The sequence below is a fragment of the Strix aluco genome, chromosome 15, assembly GCF_031877795.1.
Source record: "Strix aluco isolate bStrAlu1 chromosome 15, bStrAlu1.hap1, whole genome shotgun sequence".
In the NCBI taxonomy this organism is placed as follows: Eukaryota; Metazoa; Chordata; class Aves; order Strigiformes; family Strigidae; genus Strix; species Strix aluco.
This window is the reverse complement of record NC_133945.1, coordinates 12869869-12885847: the sequence shown is the minus strand read 5'-3', so window position 1 is coordinate 12885847 and position 15979 is coordinate 12869869. Positions and strand designations below refer to the sequence as shown.

The 15979-nt window shown below is 36.7% G+C and overlaps 1 protein-coding gene across 1 annotated transcript in view; it reads left to right on the top strand.

Moving 5' to 3' along the window:
• The window catches only part of CYTH3 (cytohesin 3), a 53743-nt gene that overhangs the window by 34252 nt on the left and 3512 nt on the right, over positions 1–15979 (top strand). Inside the window, exons 6-12 of the mRNA XM_074840998.1 lie at positions 2921–3001; positions 5064–5176; positions 6631–6779; positions 7563–7674; positions 14874–14950; positions 15032–15103; positions 15230–15384. Coding sequence (XP_074697099.1) covers positions 2921–3001; positions 5064–5176; positions 6631–6779; positions 7563–7674; positions 14874–14950; positions 15032–15103; positions 15230–15384 — 759 coding nt within the window. The remainder of the gene's footprint in view (positions 1–2920; positions 3002–5063; positions 5177–6630; positions 6780–7562; positions 7675–14873; positions 14951–15031; positions 15104–15229; positions 15385–15979) is intronic.

Below are 15979 nucleotides of genomic sequence, written 5' to 3'. Positions count from 1 at the left end.
ACCCTTAAATTTGGCTATAGTGCAGAATTTAATACCATAAGCTTTGGAATGTCTGAGAGTTGTATTGCAACAGTTCCGGTAACTCTTGATACTGTCCCCAGAGAAGGAGTGATTTGCAATCACTAATAATTGGAATGTAAAGAAATTACTTATGAAAATAGGTAGTTCCTGGGACAATAGTTACAAGCAGCTTTTAGTGTTGTCGTCTTCCTGCACACAAACTCTCCATTAGTAAGGAGGAGTCTCAAAGGGCAGCCGCACCATATCTTTATCAATCTTAGTACAATAAACATGCAACATGCATATTTATGCATACTGTTGCAAAACACAATCAAAATGCAAATTATTCCATTGCTGTGCAACCCAGGAATTGATTTTGAAAAAGGCAGCAGAAAGAGGCAGAAGTGAAGAGTGGATTGGAGTATGTGTATCTGCATGCTTGTACATGTTCCAGGTCAGATGCCATTATGGAGGTTTTAAAAGTTGACTCATTTAGGATATACTCCCGTAGTGATACGTTCTGGCAGATCCCTTTTGAAGCACCCGTAATCTGTTTACAGCATGAATGGCTTAGTTTGTGCTCAGCAATTTCCTCCTGACTCTAATAGGTTTAATGAAAGTTTTTACTGTAATATTTATATCTTGAAAATAGATCTTCACTATGAAGTTTCTGTACAGTATATGTAGACATTTCAACAATTTTTATACAACAGTATTATGTGTCTCTTGAATATGCGGGCAATCAGTATTATAAAATCACTTATACGTTAATGTCCATAATTGCAAAGCTTGTATAAAGCAGTCTGTGTTCATTTTTGAGAGCTGCATTCTACCTTGGTATTGTCTTCTGAAATACTTCCAGTTTTTCTGTGAAGGGCGTAATATTAATATGGTAGTGGCAATATGGCAAGTGGTATTTCTGTCTTTTTTTCTTCACTTATATGAATTTATAAGGGGGGGTGGAGTTGAAGAGATGACAATCTGATTTTCAGGAATATGTATGGAAATTTCAAGGTAGTCAGGTCTGGAATGGGGAACTGATTCATCATACTCCTTTGAACTGCATCATTAATTTCTAGAATCCTTAATTTCCTAGAATTATTATTTTTATTCATGTTTCTCTGAAAATAATGTATTTGGCCTTTTGGTCCTGGGGTAAAATATACCCTGGAATAAAATAAAATGTGACCATTGAGGTGGTCTTACGAAACAGGCCATGAAGTGATTTGTGCAAATGGTGGTGCATATTATAGATGAGTGTTTGTTGAGTTATGTGCTATCATTTTATCAAGGCATTTGGAGTCTGAGGACGTTCTCTTCTATTTTGCCGCTCCCTCCTGGGGACCCATCATGAATTACTACTGCATTCTAGCTAAACATAGCTGAAGACAGGACCAGGGTAGTCAATGGAATTAAATATTTGTATAACATTTTGCCATGAAGAGTTATATTTTAAATTATTGACTTTTATAGCGTTATAGCACTCATCAAACTGGAAAAAAGTGAATGGTAAAATGGAACAAGATAATACCTAAAAATGTAAAATAAATAAGGGATTAATTACATCCTATAAAAGATCTAGGATTTCTTTATAGGTTGGTAAGTTTTCATTTATTTTTTGAAGTGGCTTTGTAGACCTTTCATGATGTTTGGTTTGTGTCTTTGGAGCTGTACTCAGCACAGGTATCGCTGTTAATCCAGTCTACATTAAAACCTAGAAGAGCAGAGATTAGAGTATTAGACTAAGACTTATTAAGAGTATAAGACTAATACTTATTCTGAATTACTGCAGCTTTACGTGCATATAAGCAAAATCAATGTTTGGCTTAGAGTAACAAAGTACCCCCATTCAACCCTACAGTTGAATTGTGCAATACTAAATTCCATGAGAATTGCTTCGTTTTGCTTGACAGAGCTGATACTGTAAACAATATGGGGACATCCTAATGAATAAATAGTTTTAAGGTATTTACTTACAAGTGTTACAGGTTAGTCTGACTATGCAGTTAGTAACGCAACAGGTAATTCTTGGTGGATGCACACCATTCTGTTTTCGGGTGGAGGCTGATATGCAGCATTCTGTCTTGGTGATGTATTTAAAGCACACCCTGAGGTTTATAAACCTTTATACTTCTGGCGTATGAACTCAGTGATGATGTAGACTAAATACTGTCTGCACCCAAATAGTTTTGTGTTCATTAATGTTTAAATGTTCTTTTGCATTTAGACACTTTTGTATCAAACAAAGCATAATTTGGCTCATGATTTACATAGCAATATAAAAGATAGGTGAGAGGAAGCCCATTCAAAACCTCTTCTGATTTTAGTAAACTTTCAGTGTAACGATTTTTGAGACTGGAGTAAGAATATAGTATGTACTAAGTAGCTCTTTTAAAAAGTTGTTCATTTTTTAGGTATGGTCAGTTGAAACATTTCTGTTCCTCTTTGTACATAAATTAATATACTCTTTAATATTTTCTGTTCTTAGAGGAAAAAATGGGATAGTTTTTTTTTCATGTGTTTGCAAGGCTAAAGAAAAGTCTTCTGCAGAAATTGTCATGAATTCTTCAGTGGATAAGTTTATCAGATATTATCCCATATCAAGGCAGCTGCAGTAATAATAAATGTGAAGTGAAGAAGGCCAGGCCATTTTCAGGTCATTTAAATAAGCAGTGCTAAAATCAGTTCAACTGTACTGGCTCTTGGTAACCTACTTTTTTAATGCCAGCAATAGTGGCTAAAATACTAGTGTTAAATATAAAAATACCTGTCAAATAAATCTGTAAATTATTTCTGATTATTTGATTTGATCAGTACGATCATTTATTTCCTTGCTTATTCTTGGAAGCAAATAGAGATAACTAACAAGCCTTTAAAGTTCAGAATTGTAATTCTCTATTTCCATTTTTGTCTTTCACAGAGATGAATTTAATATTAAAGTTCTTCAGGCTTTTGTTGAACTCCATGAGTTCGCTGATCTCAATCTTGTACAAGCCTTAAGGTGAGTAAATTCCTTCTTTTTTTTTTTTTTTGACCTGAGCTTCCTTGATTGAATTGCATGTTCATATGAGTCACTGTGTTGATTTATTTGCCAGAAAGCTGATCTACAGCTTAGCACTGTGCAAGTTAGCAGAGACAGCTCTGTTTTAACCCTTCCAATTGCTTGTGTGTGTGCTGCCTTCGAAAGGTGAAAACTTTTAACTATTTCAGACAAATACAAACAACTGAAACATAGCTGTAGCTCTGGAGTGCCTGCCATATGTGGACATTTGAAGATCTGTTTTTATATCTTAGCACAGAGATAGGTAAAAACCACTCAAACCCCTAACCCAAGCAAAGACACTTTATTTGCTGCCATCTTCTTTCTCCTTTCCTTCCACCTCAGTTTGTTCCTCTGGGTGGGGAGGGGGGGAATCCCACTGACCATAGTCGGTGATTATGTTCCGTTTACAAAGAGGTAAACTTTGAATGAAGTAATTTCCTTTTACTTTCCTCAGAGTTTCCCAAGTTGTCATATGAAAGAAAGTATGATATCTTCGTATAGTTTTTTCCCTTGCTGAGTGATCAGTTTACTTGATTTCTCTGGCATGCCAGCATACAGTGACCTTGTGCAGTCCCTTCTTGTCTTGGTGGAAATCCATAATAGATCTAGCAAATTAAGTTGATTCAGACAGTTCTGCCAATTCCATTGCCACAAGTGACTCCCTCCTGACACCAGATAAATTGAAATGTCCATGTGATCTTTGTCTCTGGTGCAGTGCCTCGTGATGTGGAGTCAGAACAGCTTTGCTATGGTTGAGTGATGTGGTGGTGATGAGAACTTGAGCTGCCTGAGGCTTGAGCTAAGGAAGCCTTTTCTCTGGCTGCTGAGGCTTGTCAGGGAGGCTTCATATTCCTGTCTCTTTTACCCAATTTAATGTTAGGTTTGATTTTATTCTTCCTTAGCAGCCGCTACTATTAAATGTTTGTATTTTGGTAGCTTACAAAATTCGTGATCTGGGTTGGAACCTTGCATGAGGTGAGTAAAAGACAGTATATAGAGCTGACAAACTAAAGATGGCCTGTGACACTTTAATGTCCTAAAATGAAAACTGATGAAGACAGGAATAAATGGTTATTATATTGACACCCAGTGTACAGGGAATATTAAGAACTTGTTTTGCATGGCAGAGCATGTAACTTTGCTGGTTTAGATCCTGTTTTAATTCAGATAATTCTTTTGCTAAGAAAGAAAAGAATAAGTGATTAAATTAATTGGAGCTTTTTAGCGCCACAGTGTGCCAAAAGTGAATTTGTGAAGACTTCTGTCCTGTATGCATTCCAGTGTACCTATATATAAATATATAAATAGTAAGTTATGAAAGTAAAAACTGTATTCCAGTTCATGCTGCTAAACAGGAGCACAGATCTCCTGCATGTATTACAAAATTACTGGATGATACCATGTGTCTTTCTTTTTTACTGTCTGGGTCTGATTCTTGTAGGGTGAACTTAGACTAGACAGGCAGCACCTCTCTAAGCACTGGGGTTTTTTGTGGTGGTGTTACTATTTTTTCAATGGTTGAGGAGTTCAAGTAAAGATGTTGTGTTGGTTTTTTTTTTTTTTTTGCTCCTTGCTTCTGTTCCCCACCAGAAATACTTTATGTAATGTGTCTTTTTACATTGTAAGTATAGTCTAGCTGAGTGTTTATTGCTTTTAGTAGCCAGGAAACCCAGGGAGGATTGAACTGATTGTTTCCTCATAGCATTCTCATGGCAAAAATGGGATGCATACAGAAAATTGTTTACCAGTCTGGAAAAAAGAGAGTCTCAGAATATGAACTGCCATATTATCTTGCCTGATAGCATGCAGTGTTGCTGGCTGAATAACTGGGCTAGCCATCTGTGCATGTTGCTTTATAATAGCTCCTGACTTGTGTGTTGAGAGATTGAGAATATATTTCTAGGACACTTTATATAGACGTTGCTGGGGTTTTTTTTGTTGTTGTGTTTCTGATTATTAGTATGTATGTTTAATATATAAATATTGGAATGAGCCTGACAACTATTCTTCCCTTCTGTAGGCAGTTTCTGTGGAGCTTCAGACTCCCAGGAGAGGCTCAAAAAATTGATCGTATGATGGAAGCTTTTGCTTCACGCTATTGCCTTTGTAACCCAGGAGTCTTCCAGTCTACAGGTTAGTCAGAGGAAACAATAGGATTTCTTAAGTGTATATGTTTTTGGTTTGTCGTTTTTTTTTTTTTTATCATATATGTTCTTCCACATCTGATGCAAGGAGACAATGGCCAGTTAGGAAGTTCAGGATAAAATAATATGTGAAATGAGAACTTTCTGAGAACTGAGAAAACAACTCTCTAATCCTACACTTTGTTTCCAGGAGTGCAAGCTTATGGTCAGAATGCATTTCCATTTATAAAACTTCAGCATTAATGGATATCTAACCCAATTAAAGTATAAAACACACTTTAGAAATGTCACCAAAGATTTTGGCTAGGAACTGGACAAGTAAGATTCTCAGGGGCTTAAAGGCAGTAGAGACCAGTAGGTTGGGTAGTCTTGCCTGTCAGCTATAAGGACTTTACACATGATTAGCTCTGCATCAAGTCAACCTATATGTGGGTATAGTATATTATCTAGAAAGTCATCCATTTTTATGAGGACTGTAGCCTTTCTCTTTAGCAGTCTGTTCAACAATGATTATCTCGGTTAGAAATGCACCTCATTTTTCTGTTGAATTACTTGGTTTAGAATTACTCAAGTCATGAAAGCTAACAAAACTCTGTGATACTGCACAGAATGCCCTAGCATTCTGGCATTATTGGTCTGTTTAAATACACACATAGCTTGCTGTTGATCGCTTAGTTTGAGGAACAAATGGGCTAGGAAAAGGTTAAAGCAGGACTGCAAGAGCTGGAGAGGAAAATACCTATTGAAAACAAAATGCTGAAGATGCAAAAACATTTTTCCTTTTTGTAGCAGAGAGGTTTTCATCCTGCTCTTTCTTACACAGGATCTTGTACTTGAATTCTGGGAGAACTTACTATAGTCATAACTGTGTCAAGAGACATGATAAGATCTCCTTTGTAATCTTTTGATATTATTCAGTGGTACTAGCCACCTCATGTATGCTAAGAAAGTGAGTCAATGTCATTTCCAGTCTGTTTAAATGCAGTTCAAATATTATTTTGAAGAGACTGTTCTTTCTCTTTAGAGAAAGCTTTAGAAGTACTTTGAGTAGGAGTTTGATAAAGTCTATTATAGGATCTACCAATATGATCTAGGCAAAATCTGTGTGCAGAAAACATTTTGCCCAACAACAATTCAGTGTTTCAAGGGAAATGTTAATTTAAGGTGATGGCAATGATTTCAAAGAGCTTAAAATTTTTTTTGGATTCTCTTGTACTATTTTCCTCATTTGCTTTTAATTTGAATTGCTATATATTTTGTCTTTTTAGGCTTACTTCAACAATTTTAAAGAAAGATTTGATACTTTGCTTTTGTGTATAGTGCTCAGGATTTTTTGACTACCTGTTTCTTTTTCTTTATCAGTCAGAATAAGCTATATATTCATTTTACAGGTTTGTGCCACAATGCATAGTAAGATAAATAATTTTTCAAATCTTATTTCAGATACATGCTATGTGCTTTCATTTGCCATCATTATGCTGAACACCAGTCTGCACAACCACAATGTAAGAGATAAACCAACAGTAGAGAGGTTTATTTCTATGAATCGTGGAATTAATGAAGGTGGAGACCTTCCAGAAGAATTACTACGGGTGAGTTAGATTGGGTAAGACAAGGCATTGCTTTGTGTTTTTAGTAGGAAACTTAGAAGTGTGTATGACAGTTCTCAGGCAAATTTGCAGAGGGACAGTAAGAAGAAGATTTTCTAGCATGTGAGCAGCTGAAAGAAGCATTTTCTGATATTCACAGCTGCTTTGAGCTAGTTCTCCCTGTATTCAATCTTTTGTTGAGGAGATTCCAGAGAAGACACTCTGTATATCTCTCAGTAGTTTGCTGTTGGCAAAATTCTTATGGAATTGGTGGCTTATGGAAAAAAGTAGTATTTCTGGATAAGTCAGAGAAAGCTGGAAAAAATAGTAAAAATCGTTGTTTTGTTATTGCCTCTCATTTGTTCCCATGTGTCTTGTGGAGCTTCCTCCTGTCCCTTGAGATATCAGTAAAAATACTTATTTCTCTAAGACAGTATGATGGTCTAAACCATTTTCTGCAAAGCCAGATTCATTCGGCAAAACTTGTACCAAATGAGACCTGAAGCTGAAACCTTTGAAATACTGAATGCTGTAGTTAAAGAAAAAATGTCTTTGCTAGGAGCACTTATAAAATCTGTAAAAAGAGACACTTGTTATAGATGAAGTAGTTTAAAATCAAACTTAATCAAAGTAGTAAGTAAAGATTTAGAAGAGATGGTCCAGAATTTTATGGACAGTATTTCCTATGCTTTTTATACAAATAGTCTGAGAAGCAATAAGATATCGTTGCATTTTCTGTTAGACATTTATTAATGAGGTCTTTTTCCTCTTTTTTTATTCTTCTAGAATTTATATGAAAGTATTAAGAATGAGCCATTTAAAATTCCAGAGGATGATGGAAATGATCTAACGCATACATTTTTTAATCCGGATAGAGAAGGTTGGCTGCTGAAATTAGGTTAGTTATAAGGGCAGTTTTGCTGCTATATGTTTGTTTGTTGTTAGCATGTTTGCTGCTTCCATGTCTAATCAGCTTTCTTGTGAAGGTAATAGGATTAACTTTGTAATTTATGTTTAAAAATGTATGAATCAGAGTAACTCCTTTACATCTGAAGGTTGTTACTTCCTATTTTACATATCCAAATTAGCAATCTTGTTTCAAACTTTGAAGTTTTATTTCTAATATATGAGAAAAACTCAGTGACAAAGAGGAAACGCTGTATGGTATTTACCACATGCTGTGACTGATAAATAACAACTAAGTCTCCGTAAGGTCATTTCAGAAAACTGTGTGATATTTCAACTCAGTTTTCTGTGTATAAAAAAAAAAAAAAAAAAAAGGGATTTCTCTTCAAATAGTTATTTTTGTATGTCTTTATTTTTCCATATTATTTGTGAGTTTCTCTTGGTTTGGTTTTGGCTATGATTTTTTAATGAGTGGTTTAAATGTGCCTTCTTGTTTTCCTTATGGCCTATGACCTATCACCTTTCTGTTCTGTGACTGGCTGTCTCTGCTTATTCTGCATTAGGAGGTACGTATCTGATTGCTTTCCAGTCTCCTCTTCTTCAGTTGCTCATTCTTTTATTTTCTTCCTCCTTCCTCCTTTTTTTTCTTTTCTTTTTTTTAAATCAAATTTATTGTAGCATTTTGCTTTTTCACTCAGTGTCACTAACAGTATCATCAGTGGTACTCCGAAAGACTGGCATGTCAGTGTCTAGCTCACATGCGAGTGTGTTCTGCAAAAGAAAGTGTGTACATGTAAAGCAGAAAAATAAAGGTGACTATTCAGCATGTTCTTCTTGTTCACTGAAGAACGTAACAAGGGAAGAATAATTTCTGCTGAGAGAAAACAGCATGTCTTACTCTTGTGAAGTTCCAGAGTGATTTTTTTTTTTACTTGTACATTGATTAGATTATTGAAAGACTGATTACATTTGAACTATGCATTTATAAAAGCTGTTCTTTTTCTTACTTATTTTCCTTTTTAAATAACATATTTAGTTTACTTAACAGAATCTTAAATGAGCACCAAATCTAGGGTTGCAGAAACCTCTGGTAATTTGCAGTCTCCTGGCACTGCAAGGTGGCCTCATTTACAGACTCTTAAAGTTGATGCAATTCACTTTCTTACTTGGCCTTCAGGATTTTTTTTTTTCTATATAAAGGAGACTGAAATTTTATTTTAACATTTGTTTTTCAATGAAATAAACCTCTTTTATATAAAACACCAGTACACACTCCAGTAGAGTCAGTTGTTGGCCACTTTAATGTATAACTGTTTGTTAAAGTAAAAGGAAATTTGTGCTTGGAGGATGGTGACTAAAGTGCTGGGGGGTGCACATGGGGGTGAGTATGGTGCAAGTAGAGCCTGGTTAGAGCCATGGGCCTGCTTGACCAATTGCACCTGGAAATTAGTGATCATGCTAGTGCTGGAAGGAAATAGATGTGAAAAGGAAGCATTTGGAATTCATTCACGTGCTCTCCAATGTCTTATTTTGACCTCTGCGCTACAGATGGTATAGAACTCTTTGTCTTTCTAACTACAAAAAAAGCAAAGCTCTTGCTTTTTCATGTGTGTTGGCTCAGGTGGCACAATTTCAAAGGTGACTTTGCAGCTTTTCTCCATTTAATGTGAGGTGATAGTTATCTCAACAGAAAAGGTTTTCAAGATGATGTGGATAAAATGTGCTTTCTGGAGAAGAGGTTGGGTATAAGCCCCTGCTGTGCATATTTCTGTTGCCAGTGTGCTCTCATATACTTAAACACATACTGAGAGCACAAGCAAGAGTGTGAGTGTGTGTAGAGTAGTGACAACATCTTTTGTGGAAGAGTCTGTCAGTAAAAGACATAAGAGATCTGATAAAAAATAGAGTAACAAAGAAATTGGAGAGAAAAGGTGACTGAAAGTCAGTGGGAGCTGCCAGGTACTTCTGCACTATCCATCTCTGGCTCTGGCACAAGGTCAATAAATCCAACTTTTCATTATGTACGATGTAGATGAGAGAGAGTGCACAGAAAGCCCAATAGTAAAAGCATGTGTGAAATGGAAGGGTGTTGCACATAACACTCCCATGGCGTGACGGTTATTTGAATAAAGAAATGAAACATGTCCAGGAGCCTCTGGTGAATCAGCCTGTAAATGAGTGAGGCTGCGCTTCCGTGAAAGAATCTGCATTTTTTTCAGCAGACATGGACTGGTGCAGACATGCATTTTGCTAGTTCAGATGCATTGACCAGAAATAAACCTGTCAATCTCTTTTTTTTTTTTTTCTTTTTCTTTTCTTTCTTTCCCCTTCCTTGAGTTTCGTATTTGCTAGGAGGCTTCCAACTGTATGTTGAGAGTGCTCTCTTGATCCACATTGTTTGCATTTTTGCAGTCCTTTCTGTTGGGAAACACTTCTTGTGAAATGGGTAGGGTTTCCCTCAGTTTTGGAAGATGCTGGTATTAAAAATTTCAGTATTGTTGAAATGCTAAGGAGACTGTATTTCTGTGTGAGAATTTAAGTGCTCAGTTGTGATAGTACTTAAAAGTTGAAATAGAAAGTTGTATATAAAACTATAAATATGACTAAGACAACTTGCAAACCCTGAGTATATCAAGACAGTATTTTGTATTTGGTGTTTCTTATAGTCAACTCTTGCCATTTCTCTACTTGTGCCCCCTTTTTAATATTCCAGGTCACTGTATTGATTATCTTCTGGGCAGGAGATGGGTATCATGAAACTTTGATATACTGTAAAATTGATCTGTCCCGAAGACCACTCTAGCTCTTTAGCCTGGCATTGGGTTTTAGAAAGCTGGGAGGGTGCAAAATGCTTTTGGAGTGTTTGCTGGTCTGAATTGTTCAGAGGTGACTTTGTGTAAGTCCGAGTGCCAAACCTGGCAACCAGACAGCAATTCTGGTTTTATCTATCTAGACTCAGCTGGTGCCTTTATATAGATGTCTTTATCTTGGTAAACCTGAATTACCATTCTGTTCTACATTGTTTGAAGCATGGTGTAATGAAAATAAATGCTACAAGTAAAAAAAATGAAAGCTGCTGAGTGCTAATGAATCCTTGCATAGAGCAGCTTGAGACATTATGAGCTTTTAGGTTTTTCTGCATCATAATTATTAGTGGTGTATTTTGAACGTGTTGTCTCTGCTGTCTGTCCTAATGCCCAAGGTACAATCGTTTTGCAAAGGGAGGCGTTTCTTTGCCTAAAACAGCTTTTCTTGGCAAATAGCTTGGTTTGCGTAATATTTTATTCTGTTTAGAGGGAAACTGTGACATTATTTCACCAAACTGGAGAGGAAATGATTCGAGCCAGACACATAATGGTGTTAATTTTTTTTCTGCCAGTCAGGCAGCTGCTGAGAGCTTGGAGAGTGTCCAAAAGCTTTGCATCCGGGCCCATCCCGGCAGTGGCGCTTATCCCGGTGCCTCTCCTTGAGAGGATGTTGTTTCTCTTCCCTAATCTGGGGCAAGAGAATGGTGGTGGTTGGTCAGGAAACTGGTGCCTTCTGGTACCTGCCTGGCTCTCATGGTAACTGATGCTCTTCTAGGTTGAGGCAGTTAATGTTGCAGTCGAGAGAAACTTCTTTTTCAAAGAAACCCAAACTTTGATCCAGTCGTCTGTATAACTGCACAGTTCCTGAGTCCATTCCACCTAGTGGCATCTAAGTGAACTGAGAAGAAAAAACATTCTTGATACATGCCCCTTTCTCTCTTTCTCCTCTAAAACTATATAAATGTGCTGAAGATTTGGGTAGAATTTTTTAACTCTAGATACATTGCTCCCTTTAGTCTTAAGGCCTTTTTTAATTTTGAAATTGGTGTTTCCTAAGTCATTGCCAGTTGTTTTTCCCTTTAGTATAGGTGGTTTCTTTCACCTTTGTTTTCTAGTTTGTACTTCGCTCAGAGCTGAAAGAAAATAATCCTGTGTTGGGTTACATAGGCTAAGAGGGTTTCTGTTCCTCTTTCTGTACATTTTGCCTTGTTGTGAACTTTTCTTGTAGTTTCCTTAGATTTCCACCTACAAGATACTGTGCTTCTTTATTTTGTTGTTTGAGATGTCTTTGCATTTTAGTTAATCAGCTAGATCTTTCAGAAGTACATCACTTATCTCTCCATTTCTGTAAATGTTTATGGATTCATACTCTGATTTTATTGATCCTCTTTTACTAAATTAATTCCTTCCATTTTAATCTTTAAAAGGCTGGGAGCTGGAATAAGATACAAAGTATGGTACTAAACCCTTTGTTGTTGTTTTGTGAGCCTACAGCAATCTCTGCCAAGGAAAAGAATGTTTTGTTATCACGAGTTCTTTATCCATTAATCTTGCATGCAGTGTTTGCAGGCCACAAAGCCTTATCATCCGGCTTCTTGGGTTTTAGCCCATTGTAAAGGCATATTAAATGCATGTTATATGGTGACCCCTGCAAACTTGATGAGTACAGATTAGATTGCCTTTCAAGCTGTATTAGAGTTTCTGTGCAGTTGGCAGCTGCAACTAAGTAATGGGGTGGGGAGACAGAGGCTTATATGTGAAAATAGTTCCTTGTCCCGCCAAAAAATCCTGGCTTGCTGCTTTTTTCTGGAAGAGTAATTCATAGCTTGGTGGAGCAGTGACTTAGAGTGTATTTCCATGACTCACGTGAGTGCTGTAACCCGGTGAGCTACTGGCTGTTTTAGGGAGAAAGGAGCAGTAAGAGGCATGTTGTTGGAGATACTTAATCTTCTTTCTGGCTTCAACATCAATACTATCCTGGAGCTGGGAAATGTTTCATGACAAAAGCTTCATCAAAACTGCAGCATGATTATAAAAAGTTTTGGGTTTGAGCAATCTGTCTTTTCTGAAGAGAGGGGATGTTGTCAGGAAAAACTTCAGCAAATTCAACTGTCATTTTCTACTTGGCACTTCATATTGTTGTAGGAGGTGTGTGTTTTAAGTTCCTTGTCTCTGCCTTAAATTATAAGCAGGCCTTCTTTTAAATACATGGGTATTATCTGATTTTTTTTTTTGTGTTTTGACATGTTATCACAGTTTGAGAAACACCTTTGTTCAGTTTAAGCTGCCTCTGTGATAGTAACCTGTTTGCCTGTTTGGTTCATCCTCTCTCCTGCTGAACTGTTTATCTACTAGAACTGGGCAAGCCATGACACTTGATGCTAGCTGATGTTACCTGTTAGCCTGAAAAACGAGGTGATGTTTCTGTTCCATAAAAATGTTAAATGATGTTAGCCTTGTTAACCTTAGATCAGAATATGACTTAAAGTCACAGCAGTGAACACTGGGTTATATGAAAAAGTGTCATGTTATGGCGATAGCAAGGACTGCCTTGGCAGTCATCTTGACTCAACTGCTGCTTATTCATTGATCTGGAAGTGAGTCAAGCTAAAGTTCGTTGGCTTTCCATTCCTAGCCCAAATACTTCCTGATACTTGAACTAGCTCTCAGTCAAGGTGATGGGACTTTTTCTGGTGACTTACATATCAGTTTGAATGCTTCTACAGTGCTTTATGTAAGGATCTGTCACAGTGGTTGTTCTAAAATGGCACCAGTTCTTCACTCACTGTCTCCAGTTCACTCAATCATTCATTCTGTCACGGCTTCTGCATCTTGCACTATTTTGGCTTCTCTTATTTCACCGCACCTGCTTGCAGATCAAATTTTTCTTAAGATATGTGTGCGTGCAGTAGAAACATGAAGTTTGAGTACATTGAACGTTGGAGTGTGTTGGCACTGGGTTATCGTGTAAACCTGTTGTAAACTGGGTTGTCATGAAACCAAGCGGAAGATATGACATGGAACATACTTAGTCTGCAATGCAAACATGTAGTGGGCTGGTATCAAGAAATTTCATTATATTCCTAGAAGTGTTCTTTAATATGATTTGGAAAATCGCACCTATCTCAAGTAGAACAAAAAGATTAAAAAATTATGCACGTCTTAGATTCAGTTATATGACTTGGATTAAATCGGGGGTCTTGTGTGTATTAATGGTGCTCTTTTATGCATGGGTGTTCAATAGCAAGATCAACTATTTTGAAATGTTGGGTTAATGAGATTAAATCACGGCTGAATGGATGATGCACAGGTGGTGACATAATCCTGAAGTCAGATAACTATGGTGGAACTAAGCCTGTATATTAATAACACATGAATGCTTTATCTACAATCATCTTTCCTGGAAATGAGGTTTAAAAATAATGTAATTGTGGAATGCTAGACATGTTCTGAAGTAGCCGATGGCAGAAAACCAGCTGAAAGAGACGAGACTATAATGTGTGTTTCTAAAAGGAACTGTTCCCTACAGTGTAGGGACACTGACATTAGCAGGTGTAAGAAAGAGCTCTGTGGTTGCTCTTGTCTAAACTGTTAATGCAGGAAAAATTGGCATTTTTGGAGCAGTAGCTATTCATTCTGTCAGGTGTACTCAAAGATATAGTAACCCAGAAAGAGAACATACTCTTAAAATACTAAATTATGAAAAGTGACTAGAAGTGCTACGTTTTGGCATAGGATTTGCTCCTTATTGATGACACATCATATTTGTTCTGCTAATAATGTTTATAAGTATCTTATACAGTTGATGTTGAATCTGAAAGTAGAGATGGGTTCTTAATTACATGTCTGCTTATGAGTCAAGTGAAAGGAAGGTGACAAAATGCCCTTAATTTTATTGATGGGACCCTTTTCCTTGTACAAGACAGGCTGTGGAGAGGGTCAGTCCTGTTGCTGGAACCCAGTTACTGGTTTTGCTGGTGATTGGCCTCCCTTTGCCCTGGCAGCACTGAATGCATTTCTGAGGGCTAGATAGTATTAATATTTTTGATGCGGTAAACAACTGTGATGGCATGGACAGAGGGAGCAGGTCTGACTGTGAAACTATTACATTCTCTATAAGAGAGGAGACATCTGCAACTTAAGAGCATACAGTTTTTGTGGCTGGTCAGCAACACCATAGTTAAGGCTGTCTCAGGAGTTTGATCTTAGTATGAGAGTTACAGTAACGTGTTCCTTTAACCTCAGCTCACCTGTGCCTGATCCATTTACGATTAAGTAGTTAAGCTATATTTTGAAAAACAAGCAAAAGTAAATTACTTTCTTACCCATTGTTGAAGCCTTGACAGCAACACATGTTTAATTCAGCCATACCTTTTGATTGTAGGGGGAAGAGTAAAAACGTGGAAACGGAGATGGTTTATTCTGACTGATAATTGCCTGTATTACTTTGAATACACAACGGTAAGTATATATTACAGTGAACTTCGTTTGTAATCAAGATATTTAAATGGCTAATAATGTGATATTTTCCTAATTTTTTAGGACAAAGAACCTCGAGGAATTATTCCGTTAGAAAATCTTAGCATAAGAGAAGTTGAAGACCCTAGAAAACCAGTAAGATATCTTAATAATTTTTTTTAAGTTAAGTAAACCCTATAGAATTCAGAAGTAGTGTTGAATTAAGATGTTTGTCAGTTTTGTTTTGGTTTTTAAATTTGTTTCTTCATCTCTACCCTCCAGAACTGCTTTGAGCTCTATAACCCCAGTCATAAAGGTCAAGTAATTAAAGCGTGTAAAACTGAAGCTGATGGTAGAGTGGTGGAAGGCAACCATGTAGTGTATAGAATATCTGCTCCCACCCCAGAAGAAAAGGAAGAGTGGATTAAATCTATCAAGTGAGTTTAAAGTCTTAAATGTCTTTCAGAAATGAAGTGTAAACTCTTTCCAGAGTAAGATACTAAGAGAATTTGTATTCTAACCTGTTTGAAGAATTCTGATGTCTCAATGTCCTCTAGGATTAATGACAAGCTACGTGGGGTTGACGGATCAAGACACGAGTCTGTTACTGTCTGGTCCTAAGGAAGTAGTGCTACTAACTCAAATGAGGAAAACATGAAATTTTTTTTTAAGCAGATGTAAAGCCTTGCGTGAATTGTCTTGAACCCTGATTTTATTAGCTTCTTACTTCACCTAATAATTAACTTTAGTGACATGTATCTTAAGCATGTTCACAGTGCAGCTTTAAACTTTCACAGCCTGACTTTATTTTGGAAGGTTTATAAAGCAGACCCGCAATTAAAGAAATAAATAGCGGTCAAGATGAAGGTATGAACTCTTAACAAATCACAGCTGAATAACATCTTTTTCTAAAGAAATATTTGTGATGCTTAGAAGTCAACCATCCATTATCTTATTAAGAGCGTGGAGTCATCCACAGGGAAGAGAACAAAATAGTTTCAGTTTTCAAAAACAGATATTTGTTAACCAAAC